Here is a 15,560-nt window from a genome sequence, read left to right as displayed (position 1 = left end):
ATTCGTTTTATTATCTGCAGCTATATTGCTGACTGCAAATATACAGTATGTCTCTGCCAATATGAAGCTTAAAGAAAAGGCAAGCGATCATTTTAGGTGGAGATTCAAATGACATATATAAAAACAAAAAACCCAGTACCTATGTTATAATTTTGCTTTCTCATAAACAATGAATATCTTATAAACATTTTAGAAATCAGTGTTTGGGACAGTTAAATCCATCCCACAACATTCAGTCATCAAACCGTGGCAAAACTCATCCAAGCTCTGTATAAACTAATACAGGGACACTTATATCATAAATATACATTTAATTTCACAGTTAACATTAGGCTGTTAACTGTAGGCTTCAAAGCATGGCAAGTACAGCTGGTTCTGAGACATTTATTAGGTACATTTATAGGCTAATATTATACCAAGTAGAGTCAATTAAATGTATACAGTACAACTAGCAAATCTCAATATAGTTATTTTTAAAACGTTATTTGTGTCTGGATATGGATGGACTAGTATGTAAATATCTGAAGTTGTCCCTTACCTTATCTGTTTCCCTGCCTTTAAGTGCACTACTGACTACTACTTGTAAACTGCTGTAGACAGTATCCACTAGTGATCAATCGATTATGGTTTCTCAGTGGCCTGACAAAAAAACTGCCCTGGCTGGTAGTTTTATCCCACAAACTAACACATCTACAAGTTATGAACCTGTGTTTAGATGCCAGTGCACTTGCTCATGGACAAAATAACTGGGTACTAAAAAGAAAAGAAAAGAGCTTTGCATAAAGAATCTCACTTAAGCTCCATTGTGAACTCATTTTGTGTGCACATGCAGTATACAGTATAAGATGTAACAATACAATCTTTAATCTAGAATGAACGTTTAGGTTTTACTTTAGACCCTGAAATAGCGGCCAGCTGACACACCATTTCATTACTGTAGGCCTATACCTAATCAACATTTGGGTTGAATAATAGTTGTGGAATTATAACTTTGCCTCCCTCCCTCTTTCCTCATCTCTGTCTTTTCTCTGTCTGTCCGTGTGCCTGCATACTGTCCCCACCCCCCTCTCCATCTCACTTTATCAGTTTTCTGTGGTGTTGGTGTATTCTGATGGATCAGTATGTCTACAACTAATAACATTGCCCAGGCCAGGAAACTGGTTGAACAACTGAGGATCGAGGCAGGGATCGAACGCATCAAGGTACAGCATGGAGTGTCACTGATTTCTTACTGTGTGTGTGTGTGTGTGTGTGTGTGTGTGTGTGTGTGTGTGTGTGTGCGTGTGCGTGTGCGTGTGCGTGCGTCATAGACTGTATAAAATGAATGGACAGCGTTACGCCCCTAGACTCTGCAGACCGTAAATGAAGTCGATTGTTCAGCTGTGTGCAATCCAATCCGCCATCTTTCAATATCGCGTCATATCCTGCAGAATGACACCAGACCATTATTGGTTGGGTAGCTTGTCAATCAAAAGCGGGGGCGGGGAATGAATGCTATTGGTTGTGTAGCTTGTCAATCAAATCATCCCGCCCCCCCTAGAGCATAAATGGGACCATAGTTTACCAAAACGCATATCATGTTGATTGAAAGGAGACTTTAAACTAGCGACTCGAAGCATATAGTATTTATGACCATTTTTAGTAAGGTAAGAAAATATAGTCTAAAGTTTTTCAAAAACCCATCCGCTTGCATAAAAATTAATTCTTCCGTATTGGCGTACATGTATAAATCTCAGGCTGGCCCCTTTGTATGTGTGTGCGTGCATTTGTATGTGTGTGTGTGTGCGTGTGTGTGTGGGTGTGTATGACAATTAATCGTCAACTTACATTTTTTAATCGTGACAGCCCTACCGTTTTGAACATACAAGGTTTCCACCTGACAGCGACGTCTTCCTGGCTCTGTTCCTGCAGGTGTCCAAAGCAGCAGCAGACCTGATGAGTTACTGTGAGCAGCATGCTCGGAGTGACCCCCTGCTGGTGGGCGTGCCCACCTCCGAGAACCCCTTTAAGGACAAGAAGCCCTGCATTATCCTATAGCTGTGCTCCTCCCCTCCAGCCCTGAGACGTACACACACACACACACACACACACACACACACACACACACACACACACACACACACACACACACACACACACACACACACACACACACACACACACACACACACACACACACACATGTAGTATACACACTTGCAGATACACACATTCCCCCACTCGAAGACTCATACGTACATTCACACATACAATACATAAATTAATTCCTCAACCATAATCTTTTTTCATTCCACACACACATACACACGCTCACTCACTCGCACGCACACACAGGCACGCATGCACGCACACGCACACACACACACGCACGCGCACATGCACACGCACACGCACACACACACCGTTACTTTCCCAAAACAACCAGTTTGGAAAAGCGCCATACACCGGAGCAACAGCTAGGGGCAGGCATTCTAGCTCACAGTGGCTAAAATCAGTATATCACTGAGTATAAACCAAGGTGCTTTGGTAATATTCAAATATGCTGTTATATTAACTCTTAAGTGTCAGCTTAACTTAAAAGGGGATTTTGGAGCTCAATAACCTGTAGGAATCTACATGCAGTAAGATTCTGAGATAAAGTATTCCTGTGTTGTGATGTGAGGGGTTGGTTGGAGGATGGACGGCTGATTGTGGGAAGGGTGTGGGAGTGGGTACGTGTGGGCGACCAACTGGGCATCGTCATCCCTTAACCAGTCATGCCAGATACTAAAGCTAAGTGCATTAAGTTAAAAATTCACCAGGCCCTGAGCCAAGGCCAACCAAGGTGTTTAAAGTTAGGCTTTCCGAACCATATACTTGTGATTCGTCATAATGAGTTAACACTTATTGTGGAGCAAATGGCGTGAAGCCTTGGAGTAGGCAAAAAGCATTTTCCAAACCAGTTTTATCAACAGACCCCCATCCACCGGAACTCTGGGGTACATCTGTCTATGGCTCCTACCATGGCAGTCCACAGCCTCCAGTCCAAACCACAGCTCTGCCAATACAGTAGACAGCTGCCTTTAGATGCTGATCTACGGTGTTTCTATTTTCCACTGTGGTTCACGGTTAGTGTCGGTGGACATCAAGCTGTAAGCTGATATGAGATCTGCACCTATGAGGTCTACTATTGTCATCATGGGAGTAAAGATAGTGACCAGCTCCACAAGAAACTCAAGCTATTAACCCCACAAGTTTACAGCATTTTCTTTCTTAAAGAAATACTAATTTGTGAACTATAACATATGTTTTGATATTTTGTTGGAGCATTACTGATAGATGAAACTATAATATTGTTCTTGATTTTTTTTGCAGTATGTTTCAAGGCAGCCAGACGTTCCCCTGCTTGATGCAGGATCAGATTTCCATTGTCATTAGCGAAAATGAGAGGAGCTCTGAATCAGTGCCAGGGGTAACGTCTGCCTGTTGTTAGGTTCTAAGTGAAGGATTCTACTGTAACACGAAGCCTCCCTGTGATTTACCCCGAGAGAGAGTGAGGTTCTTGAACACTGACCAGCATTCCAGTATATCACAGTTGCTGAATGACTGGGTCATACCCTAGAATCACGCTGCCTTCAAATAAAGCTAAATGAACGCAGGCTGGAGGTGAAAACTTTCAATTAAATAGTGGAATGAAGTTACCAGCTTTCCCCCTCCCTTCCTTTCCTCAATCCTGGTCACTTTGGGTCTTATAAGAGACAAGCTTCAGTGTTGGCATAATCAGTATCAGAGTCCACAGTATGAGAGGAGAAAATGGAGGAAATTGATTGCTGGTGATGCCAAGGCTGTTCCTCTCTGTTAGCCTCTCCTCCACAGAGCTCTGCTATAGACCTGCTTACGTTTTATGTCTGACTAGCTCCTTATTGCACTGTGGGTTTCAATTGGTCAGGGAACGGATACCAGTGAGGTACAGCAATGACCAATGAACTCATTGGCTCATTGGAGGCTTTCTTTTCCTTTACCATGCTCCTCCTCTATGAAAAACCAAACTTGATTGTAAAAACTAAACACATAAAAAAAGGATAAAGCTAAGATAAAATGAACTAAGTGTATAAACTTTCTTTCAGACGTGCAGAAGTGAGAGTAGCTGTTTTGGTTTTGTTTGAGATTCTTCATTCTATGGAGTCCATGGAACCTGGTCAGTTGAATATTACACTGTACAGTGTTTGTAAGATAAGATACAAAAACATTACTCTGAACATGGAATCCCCTCTGTGGATGTTACATTTTTCTTAGCTCTTCTTAGCGTAAATGTTTCTGTTCTGTCAGTCAGGATTTTCTCTGGCTCGAGAGGTTCAAGAGGCTTGTGCTCCTAGAGGTTGGTTTTAACCACAGATGTGGACACAAGACCTGATGAGGAACATACATACGACTTAATATTAGACAGGAAATTAGGACTGTGTATATTTACGATTGTATCATTTTAAGAGGATGAAACAACATCTGACCTCAGTTCAGTGGCTAGAACCAACCTCGTATCTATTGCAGAAGAATGATGGCAGTCGTAACATGATGAGAATCCATCTTACTGTCTGAAGGCTTGTTTTATAGGGAGCAGAGATTGGCTGGGAGAAGATGCACTTACTGTATACATGCAACACACACACACACACACACACACACACACACACACACACACACACACACACACACACACACACACACACACACACACACACACACACACACACACACACACACACACACACACACACACACACACACACACACACACACACACACACACACACACATTGACATTTACATTTACAACGCAGTAGGTTCTTTGTTGTTTTAGATGAAAGCTTATGGAGGGGGATGGTTTCCCAGTATGGTCCGGGAGCAAAGGTCAAAGAAACTGTGAAAATTAGCCCAGAGCGCTCTAGCTGGGCGCCTTGAGCAGCATTCCTGTGGTGTAAACAGTACAAAGGCTGCCACAGGTCACACCGTATAGGAGCTATTTGTGCCCTCACATTTACATGACAGACATACAACAATGTTCTCTTCAAGAAGAACTGCAGTGAATTAACAGGTTGGAGTGCAACCGTTTTAGCTTGTTGCTCATGGACACTTTTGACACAGTATTACACAGCCATCGGTGGAGCCATGTTAGCTGTCGTGCAGCTCAAATGTGGGATGTTTCAGTTAACATGACAGTCTCTCTTACTGATAGACAACCCTGCTGCACCATGTAGGTGTGTTTAGGAGGAGTCAGGAGTTTTGAGGTGCTGAGTGGCAAACAGCTGTTTAGCATGTGTGGACTTGTGTACATGTGCAAGTGTGCAGGCATGCATGTGAGCATGCGTACCCCTTGCAATGCAAAGAAAATATACATCTTAAGTGATTTAGTGTTGTATTTATTCTGAAGATTGTGTTTTATTCAACAAGTGAACAAAATATGTCACTAGGGTGAGATACAGTAACTGTACTTGTTTCCAGTGCGGTTTAAGTTAAGAATTAACCTTGAGACTTAGTGGCAATAACTTGAGACAGATGCCTCCCTCCACTGACAGATGTGTTCACCTGTTCCAATAAAATAAAATTAAAACATGATTCCAAGACTCTGTACAAGACTGAACAATGTATGATTACTGTTTTAGGCACAAAACCCTGAGCTCATCTCTTGATTGCATTTGTTCCTTGAAGCATTTGCTTACATAACATCAGAGAACAGGCCATGCTGAAAGTGCAGTTACAGTTCAGGAGCAGGGGGGGGGATTATCTGTGTCAGTATGTGTGTATACAGTATGTAATATATGCGTGCATGTGTGCTCACTTTTACTGGGGCCTAGGTGTTCAATAGCTGAGCGCAATGGATCGTGCACACGTGCATGCATGTCTGTTTGTGAGTCTGTGTATGTTTGTTTTGAAAATGGGATGAGTAAGAAAGCGCTGCCTCCGGATTACGGAGTGTTGTGTAGTAATTGTAGCACACATTATTGTCGCACAGTGCAGGGCTGGAGAATAGGTCCTGCAATTCTTACTGGGTCACAGCAGCAGATGACAGACTCACTTCAGTGTTTAGGGCCATGTAGGTTTTAGGGGGAAATTGAACTGGCATGCCATTGTTAGGTGGAGAAGACGGATGTGTGCGTTTTGTTTAGAAAATACTAACATTTCCTGTGCATAAATATGCGACTAACCAATTTTACAAGTGAACTTTGTGGATGGCTGGATGGAGAAACAGGGACTTACTGTAAATCCCATTTTTACACATAATTGTCCACGTGCCTCTCTAAGCTACTGACCAGCAGGAGTTTATTGCCATTGTTACTCTGTTAGGCTTTACATACACTGAGAAATTTTATAATTGCCTAACAACAGCCGAATAATTGGTTTTGTGGGAGTCTGCCCTTTCTTAAGGATACATTTCAACCTATTACGTAAAGGGTCTCTTAGTGATAGTGACATGAACTAGCTTATTTGAGGGTTGAGGAAGCACTTGACCTGAGAATAACCCATGGAAATGCACATGTCATGGTGACTATATGGGTACTGCACTGCTACAGCAGAACCAAAGGAGTAGAAAGATGAGAGCCTGTTCAGTGGTCCTATGGTAGGAACACAGTGTGAGAATGAAAGCGAGCACACATGCATACACACACATGCGCATACACACTAATACACAGCTTTTCACCCCTGACTCCCAATGTTGTTTGCAGCCAAAACTCTGAAGGATGTTCTTTGTTTTTTATTCATTCCATAGCTGGTTGGGCTGCAATCAGAGACAACCAATCTTAAGTCGTTGTGTGGTTTCAGAAGAATCAGAACGGTTTTCTGATTGGTTGGTTGTTCGTTTGCCTTATAGTGGCGTATACTTTGTGCTAATGCTGGTTTTTGGGGCATCAGATTGAATGAGGTACCAGTCTTAAGTTGAGATAGTAGTTCAGTAGTGGTGTGGCGCTGTTCACACACAAGCCCCGAAAATGTATTTCTGGAATTGTGGGGAGAGTCGAGGCTCCTCATTGTTGAGCCTTGTATCAAACATCAACCATTCGGCCCTGAGCCCTGCCTGAGATTCATATTTTGTGTTCTGATCTCCTGTGTAATGCATACAGTATATATGTATCTTTTTTGCCTTGATTGATTATGAAGAAAATATATCTATTTTTTGTAACTGTTCTTCTCTGATGTGCCATAACTCATGTTTTCTTGCACACTGTTAATATTTTGTGGATATTGCTGTTTAAAAACAAAAAGATGATATTGAGAAGTAGATAACATTAATAAAAACACGGTATAATAACGCATGCTTTGGTGTTGGTGAAAATCATTTCTCATATTTGTGCACCTTCTGCAAGGATAGGGAGGCATGCAAACAGGTGTGTCTGGCTATTTCTAAAGTACATACATGCACACAGTACATACTGTAGTACATAATGTACAATACACATGCATGCAGTTAACAAAAGCTTGCTGAATTCTATAAACAAAGACCCGGGCCAGGTAATACCTCCCTCCCAGTTGGGTCATTTTGAAAGAATGTTATTGTTGCCTTTCACCTGTGTCTGTCTGTCCCTGTGCCCTTTGAAATGCGCCTGGAACAAGTCACATGAGACACCTGCAAGTTTCAAATCAAGCTCCTCCAACCTCCCCCTATCCAGTCAAAGCCAATCAGCCATGAGGTGGATCAACCACTGACCAATGGGGAGCACTGGCAGCTGCTGTCGGAGTCAGCCACTCCCCTGTCCGACTGATAGTAAACAAATGGGAGGCCCATGTGCTGAATGTTCTCTCTCTCCCCTGCTCTGCTGCCTGAGTTCTCAGAAGACATGTGAGAGGGAGGGTGGGGAAGAGAAACAATCATGGTCTGAAAGGGGGGTAGGGAGAGTACATAACTTGGGCTGTAGAACATCTTGCTTACCTACAGGTGATCATGAGTAGATTATACAGGCAGGGTGGCACCCAGGGCAATTTTGTGCATGCCCAGCTCCTCTACATTTGGCAAAGTGCATGCATTCAGCAATGTCTCAGGCCATAATGTACAGCAAAACACAAGCAGCAAACACTGCAGAAGAACAAGTTCATCAATGTTCTGGAAGGAATAGAATCCTGCAGCTACCAGAAAGTTTGGCCATGCAAACGTGTCTCCAGGCAGGTCTATATTTGAACCCATGCTTGTATTTACAACGAGCAGTAACCCTGTATCTGTCCTTAAGAACCCCCCTAGGCTTAGGACATGGTCTTGTTTGGCCTCTTTGTGAAAGGGTGAGTTTCTGTCCCCACCCCAGACTCTCTGGCTGACTGTCCTGTGTTAACAAGAGGAAACCATGGCTGCAGAGACAATGCCCTATGTACGTGTGTACTTTTTCCATTCCCGAAATGCTAATGTCAACACTACCAGCATTACTCAGCTATCATTCCTAGTTCCGTGACGCAAGCATGTTTTGTTTTGGATTCCGTACAGAAACCAAATGGACTGATATAACGCAGTTTGTTGGTTGTTAATCCAATAATGTATTCACCTGGACAACAAAGCCCAAAAAAGCATAAACAATAAGGCAGACATCTGACTGTTGTGCACAGCACTGTTATAATAAATAATATGTACTTTTTCTGCAACACCATTGACAAGTACCAATAGACAGCATACATCTTTCTCTTAAAGGCACTAATTGTCAGAGCAGTCTTTCAAACTTCAATCATAGTTGACAGTTGATCACAGACAAGGCACCATTTTTCTGTTGTGGCCCTTAGCATAGAACTGTATTTGTGTTGGAATTCAGTAACATTCTTGCAATGCCAATGAAGCTTGCGTGACATTTCCATTTCAGTTTGCATGGCAATTCCTGCATAAGAATCACCAGCTTGTCATTGTAAAACACATTATACTGTCATGCAGTTGTCGCCAACACATATATACAACACACCCTTTTTCCAATGTTACAACGTGTGACACAGGTGACATTGGAATTCCCAGCTTACAGTAGTTGCATGAATACATTCTCCTCAAGTGTAAAACCATTCTGATACAGATCACGAGCATTGCTAGCATGTATACAAAGCCAATTATTGTATTTTTGTTAATCATTGTAATTATGTTAATCACTGGGAAAACCAAGTATGTTAAAGATTAAAGGCATACATGACAACCAACAAAAGGCATATCTTTTTAAACCTAAAAATACATGGTTTCTGTGGGACTCTATGCATGTGCCCCCAAATGGCATTTTATTCCACATACCCACACCACCTTTTCCATGCGTCACTGTGGCAAATGAATGTTCCAGAGTACAGATTCTAGAGCTCAACGTCCACTCCATAATTGCTCTGACTGTTCCTCTCCACTTGCTCTGAAAGAGAAGCATTCCTGCTTGGTTCCACTTATAGCCACCTTGTCCTCATTCGGGACAGCCCATCTGCAGTCCACTCCAGGCTGTCCTACCATGATCGCTCAGTTCATCAGCACCTGAACTATGTGCGGAGCTGCGTAGCGAGAGCTCCTGTTTGTTGGTACAGTATACTTGTGTATTGGAAGCCCCCGTCCGCCTTCCTCAGCGCTCGTGTAGGACTAGTTCAGGCACCCACTGGTTGAGGCTTCGGCTTTCCCTGCAGAAGGTCCCCACTTCCTGGAGTCTGCAGTGGTCTGCTTGGGGGTTCTGCAGCGGAACAAAAACAAAGTAGTCAGGCACCGGTAAGAACACGTGTTGAGCTGACTCGTCCTCGAGCAAGACACTGTGGGCCACGCCACGCCAAATAGCGAAACAGCGAACACGCCTCCAGGTCTTATGTAAGTCATAAGACTTACTCATATACTATGTCATGTAATTTAAATGTGTTAATCTATCCGTGAGCAGCAGTAACCATTTACACGTCCACTCTGCCGAGTCAACTCACCGTCACCAGGATGCAGTGGAGATCTCTGTGATCCTCCTGGTTTCTATTGGCGTCCGCGGTGACGAGGGCCTGCTCCAGCAACCGCTGTAGCCGGTGCACCCCTGAGACGCGGAGGATGGAGATGCCGCTGTCGCAGCAGAACGACTGCAGCAGGGTGAAATGGATCTGCAGCGCCACGTCAACCTCGCTGTCGGCCGCCAGAACACATAGGACCACATCGTCTGGGTCTCTGAGGAATGAAGAAAATAAGTCAGGCCGGAGAGGATATAATTGCCCTGGGTAGCAACTCTGAGTAAGAAATGATCAGATAAATGAAATTTAATTGATATTAATCAGAAGATTAAGCTGTACAACATTGTGAAACATGGTAGGTGACATGCTAGCTGTTGGTCTAATTCAGCAATGTCATAATAAACAGACCATGCAGACAATTAGTTTATCAATGACTCATTGGCTGGCTCATTGTAATTTCCCCCCTCAAATGTATGGAACTGGAAATAAGTAAGTATAAGCTCAAAACTCACGTATTCAGCAGTTTAGCGGACTCATAGATCCCTATGGTCAGGCAGTCCAGCCTCTGAGCGGTTACAAGGAGCTCCTCAACAGCAAGACTGACAGAATGCATTCTGCAGGAGAGAGGAGAGACCATGTAAGAGCACAAGAAACTCGCATGTACATGTAGGCAGTGGTGGAAAAAGTACTCATATTTTTTTTTACTTAAGTAAAAGTATCAATACGGCAATGTATAAATACTCTGTATTGTTGGTCTCAAAATGTACTTAAAGTACCAAAAGTAGAACACACTCATTACGCAGAATGTTCCATTTCACAAGTTTTCAGATGTATAAAAATCTTTTGAAAATAGCAGATCTAGATCGACTATTTTCAAATGGCCGAAATGTATATAGGGCTAATGTAAGTTTTGTAATAACAATCAAAATCTACAAAGTAACTATAGCCTACTAACTAAAGTTTTCAAAAATTGTGCTGGAGTAAAGGTAGGCCTACTCCAGTAAAGTAACTCCTCAAAATTGTACTTAAGTACAGTACTTAAGTAAATGTACTTAGTTGCTTTACACCACTGCATGCCATGTAGGCTATTGCATATTACTTGGGACATGATGCACAGATGCACATTTAATTGCCTAAATGAACACTAACAGGCAGGCATGAAACAACAGATGCACATTCCGTTCAACAGACGGAGCATGATGTAGATCAGTGGTTCTCAAACTTTTTCATGTCAAGGACCCCCAAAATGATATGCATTTGGCCCGCGGGCCCCCCATCTCAAAACATTTTGTTCCAGGGACCCCCCAGAAGCAAAGATTTGAGTTACAAATGTTGGCTTTAAAAATATATACGTCTAAAGATTTGCACACATTTTCACGATTTAAAAAAAAATAGCAGATCTACAAGCTCATAGCCTGGCACTATGAGCTTGTAGATCTGCTATTTTTTTTAATAGCCAACGTTATGGATAAAGGGGTTGAAATGATTGTGACGCTTTTTAACATATTTGGCTGGGGACCCCCATGTATCCCCCCCAGGACCCCTGGGGACCCCATTTTGAGAACCAATTGATGTAGATGGATTAAATGCAGATTGATAAACTTATTTACACCAAAAGGCATAGGGGAGGGCATGCATTTTCCTTAGCCTTAGATCAAGACTATATAGATGTATTTGATCGATTTTTACATTTTTTTATATGTCAAAATCGATAAAATACATCTATGATAGTCTTGATCTAAGGCTACAGGTTCCTAATACTTTGCTTGCTCAATGTAAAGTTGTAAACGGTGATGATGTTCACATAATCTCACGAATTCATGCAGAGAGCTGTTACTGTAAGTCACATGCGTTTTCTTTCCACATGGCTCAGCAACTGTAGTAAAACACGAGCAGCGGTGTAAAGTAACTAGTACATTTACTCAATTACTGTACTTAAGAACAATTTTGAGGTATTGTTTTACTTTACTGGAGTATTTCCACATTACATTATTTATGTGATGGAATATTACTCCATTACATCTCAATATTCAATATTGTACTTTTACTCCACTACAATTATTTGAAAACTTTAGTTACTAGTTACTTTGTGATTATTATTACAAAACATGCATTAGCCACTTCAGCCCTATATACATTTCGGCCATTTGAAAATAGCCAATCTACAAGCTCACACAGGCAGGCAGGCTCACAATGAGTCACCATGCGAGGCATTGTGAGCTTGTAGCTCATGATTTTCAAATGATTTTTATACATTTGAAAACTTGAGAAATGGGACATTCTGCATAATGAGTAGGCCTACTTTCTACTTTGGGTACTTTAAGTACATTTTTATACCAATACTTTTGTACTTTTACTCAAGTACATTTTGAATCCCGGACTTTTACTTCACAGAGTATTTCTACATTGTAGTATTGATACTTTTACTTAAGTAAAATATTTGAGTACTTTTTCCACCACTGAAAACGAGTATCATGTCACTGAATTTAATGCATTATTATGCAAAGGAACAAGCAACAACACTCACTTTTTCTCGATGATATCGAACTCAAACCAGAGTAATTGTTGTTGTTGTTTTTGTTTTGAATTGTATTCCGAAAAGAAAAGTGCAGACTGCAGAACTCCCGCGACTTGAAGGTTCCACAAGTGACGGCTGTGCTATGACAGCGTTGAGTCTGGATCTGGCGACATTGCGACACACTTTATACTGCCTGCCTCCATCTGCCTCGAGCACTGTTTCCCAAACGGTGGGTCGGGGCCCACCTGTGGGTCGCGGACCATTTTATGGGTCACGTAAATAAATATCCCTTTAATTAGTGTGGCAACCAGACTATAGTAATCCTCCGACTTTATTAGTGTGGTTGCCCTAACAGGGCAACCAGACTATAGTAATCCTCTCACTTTATTATTATTCTTATATGGAGATAAACAATAGTTTAGATCGTCTCTCCTCCCACAGTTTTTATCCCCCAATGTCGTGCCATATGTCAAAATGACCGGCTTCATCGGGAATCGTGCGCTTGTATTTTGCTAAGAGATTGGTTGCATAGTTTTTTGATATTGATTTATTAGTGCATTAAATTTCCCCATCCACTTTAATGAAAAAGTGAAAAAACTCAAATTCAAGTATTTTTTTCTCAGAAACCGTAAGAGCTAGAGTTACCAGATTTGGAGGGGAGGTTCATAATTTAGTCCAAAATTATTGAAAAAATAATTACACTAATCGGCCACATGGTGGCGCTATAACAGCCCCCTTTACGTTTTGGCCTATAACTCTTGAACCGTAGGTCGTAAAATCAAAATGTCTTTTTCCCTAGATTCCTTGGGTCACGACGCATCTCCCCATATAGGCCACGCCCATTTGCGTCAGGATAGATTTTCCGCCATTTTGAATTTTCTTCAAAACACACTTTTAGCTCCTCCTCCCATATATTTTGTCCAAATCTAACAGAAATCGGTACACATGATCTCTGGACCCATGCGATAAACATATCCAAACGGCATTTTGATAGTCCTTACCGTTAGTCCGTAAATGGCTTCCAAAATTAGTGGGAGGGGCCCGTTTTACAAAAAATGCCAGAAATCACGAACGAAATGTCCAGTCAATCCCAAATTTGAATCACATGTCAAGGATGGTTTATTCAACAAATCCCCAAAAGCATTTCCACTTTGATCCATAGGGGGCGCCACAAATGCTCAAAATGTAACCGTTTGATGCAAAAACATTGTTATTTTTGGACCAATCCACTCCATTAGGTTACACATGATCTCTGATGACATGTGACAATGTAATTGGCTTGCACAATTAGTGGGAGGGCCCTACAAAAAATCTAAAAGCCTGTGACTTAATTTGGACAAATAAATAATTTGTATTTTATAATTCAATGAGTTTTATTATTTAATTGATATTTACGCCCATTTGCGTCAGGATAGATTTTCCGCCATTTTGAATTTTCTTCAAAACACACTTTTTGCTCCTTTTCCTTCAAATTTTTACCAAATCTCACACAAATCGGTACACATGATCTCTGGACCCATGCGATAAACATATCCAAACGGCATTTTGATAGTCCTTACCGTTAGTCCGTAAATGGCTTCCAAAATTAGTGGGAGGGGCCCGTTTTACAAAAAATGCCAGAAATCACGAACGAAATGTCCAGTCAATCCCAAATTTGAATCACATGTCAAGGATGGTTTATTCAACAAATCCCCAAAAGCATTTCCACTTTGATCCATAGGGGGCGCCACAAATGCTCAAAATGTAACCGTTTGATGCAAAAACATTGTTATTTTTGGACCAATCCACTCCATTAGGTTACACATGATCTCTGATGACATGTGACAATGTAATTGGCTTGCACAATTAGTGGGAGGGCCCTACAAAAAATCTAAAAGCCTGTGACTTAATTTGGACAAATAAATAATTTGTATTTTATAATTCAATGAGTTTTATTATTTAATTGATATTTACGCCCATTTGCGTCAGGATAGATTTTCCGCCATTTTGAATTTTCTTCAAAACACACTTTTTGCTCCTTTTCCTTCAAATTTTTACCAAATCTCACACAAATCGGTACACATGATCTATGGACCCATGCGATAAATATATCCAAACAGCATTTTGATAGTCCTTACCGTTCGTCCGTAATTGGCTTCCAAAGTTAGTGGGAGGGGCCCGTTTTACCAAAAATGCCAGAAATCACGAACGAAACGTCCAATCAATCCCAAATTTGAATCACATGTCGAGGGTGGTTTACTCAACAAATCCCCCCAAAAAAATCCACTTTGATCCATAGGGGGCGCCACAAATGCTCAAAACGTAACCGTTTGATGAAAAAAACTTATTTTGGGGGGATCAATCCTCTCAAAATGAAACGCAAGTGATCTCGGGAGTTACGTGACAATGTAATTGGCGCAGCCTCCGACGGTATTCCTCCCAGCGTATTCCTCGAGTCCCGGCGGCAGCGACCCGCGACTAGCGTCGGCGCAACCACACTCTGCAATTGCCCTGAATTGCGACGCGTCTAGTTAGTGTGGTTGCCCTAACAGGGCAACCAGACTATAGTAATCCTCCTACTTTATTATTCATACTGGAGATAAACAATAGTTTAGATCGTCTCTCCTCCCACAGTTTATTTTTCCCAATTTAGTGCCATATGTCAAAATGACCGGCCTCACCGGGAATCGTGTGCTTGTATTTTGCTAAGAGATTGGTTGCATAGTTTTATTGATATTGATTTATTAGTGCATTAAATTTCCCCATCCACTTTAATGAAAAAGTGAAAAAACTCAAATTCAAGTATTTTTTTCTCAGAAACCGTAAGAGCTAGAGTTACCAGATTTAGAGGGGAGGTTCATAATTTAGTCCGAAATTATTGAAAAAATAATTAAACTAATCGGCCACATGGTGGCGCTATAACAGCCCCCTTTACGTTTTGGCCTATAACTCTTGAACCGTAGGTCGTAAAATCAAAATTTATTTTTCCCTAGATTCCTTGGGTCATGACGCAACTCCCTAGATTTTCCGCCATTTTGAATTTTCTGCAAAACACACTTTTAGCTCCTCCTCCCATATATTTTGTCCAAATTTCACAAAAATCGGTACACATGATCTCTGGACCCATGCGATAATCTGGACCGAAACAGAATTTTGATAGTCCATACCGTTCGTC

At 41.6% G+C, this 15,560-nt stretch overlaps 2 protein-coding genes across 2 annotated transcripts in view; one reads left to right on the top strand and one right to left on the bottom strand.

Moving 5' to 3' along the window:
- Window positions 1-4,631, top strand: part of gng7 (guanine nucleotide binding protein (G protein), gamma 7) — a 7,977-nt gene extending 3,346 nt beyond the window's left edge. Inside the window, exons 3-4 of the mRNA XM_080413810.1 lie at window positions 1,087-1,202; window positions 1,912-4,631. Of these exons, the coding sequence (XP_080269936.1) occupies window positions 1,122-1,202; window positions 1,912-2,037 (207 nt within the window). The 5' untranslated portion in view covers window positions 1,087-1,121 and the 3' untranslated portion in view covers window positions 2,038-4,631. The remainder of the gene's footprint in view (window positions 1-1,086; window positions 1,203-1,911) is intronic.
- A 3,900-nt stretch (window positions 4,632-8,531) lies between these two features.
- LOC308074891 (growth arrest and DNA damage-inducible protein GADD45 beta-like) lies at window positions 8,532-12,545 on the bottom strand. Its single transcript, XM_080414399.1, has 4 exons — window positions 12,416-12,545; window positions 10,401-10,502; window positions 9,877-10,105; window positions 8,532-9,638 (listed from the first exon to the last, which is right to left on the bottom strand). The coding sequence occupies exons 2-4, from the start codon at window positions 10,499-10,501 to the stop codon at window positions 9,534-9,536; spliced, it is 435 nt and encodes a 144-aa protein (XP_080270525.1). The 5' UTR covers window position 10,502; window positions 12,416-12,545; the 3' UTR covers window positions 8,532-9,533.
- Between the last annotated feature and the right edge of the window lie 3,015 nt (window positions 12,546-15,560).

This window comes from Gymnoscopelus braueri (assembly GCF_963280865.1).
Source record: "Gymnoscopelus braueri genome assembly, chromosome: 19".
Classification (NCBI taxonomy): Eukaryota; Metazoa; Chordata; class Actinopteri; order Myctophiformes; family Myctophidae; genus Gymnoscopelus; species Gymnoscopelus braueri.
Note: the sequence above shows the minus strand (reverse complement) of the source record. Positions and strands in the feature narration are given on the sequence as shown.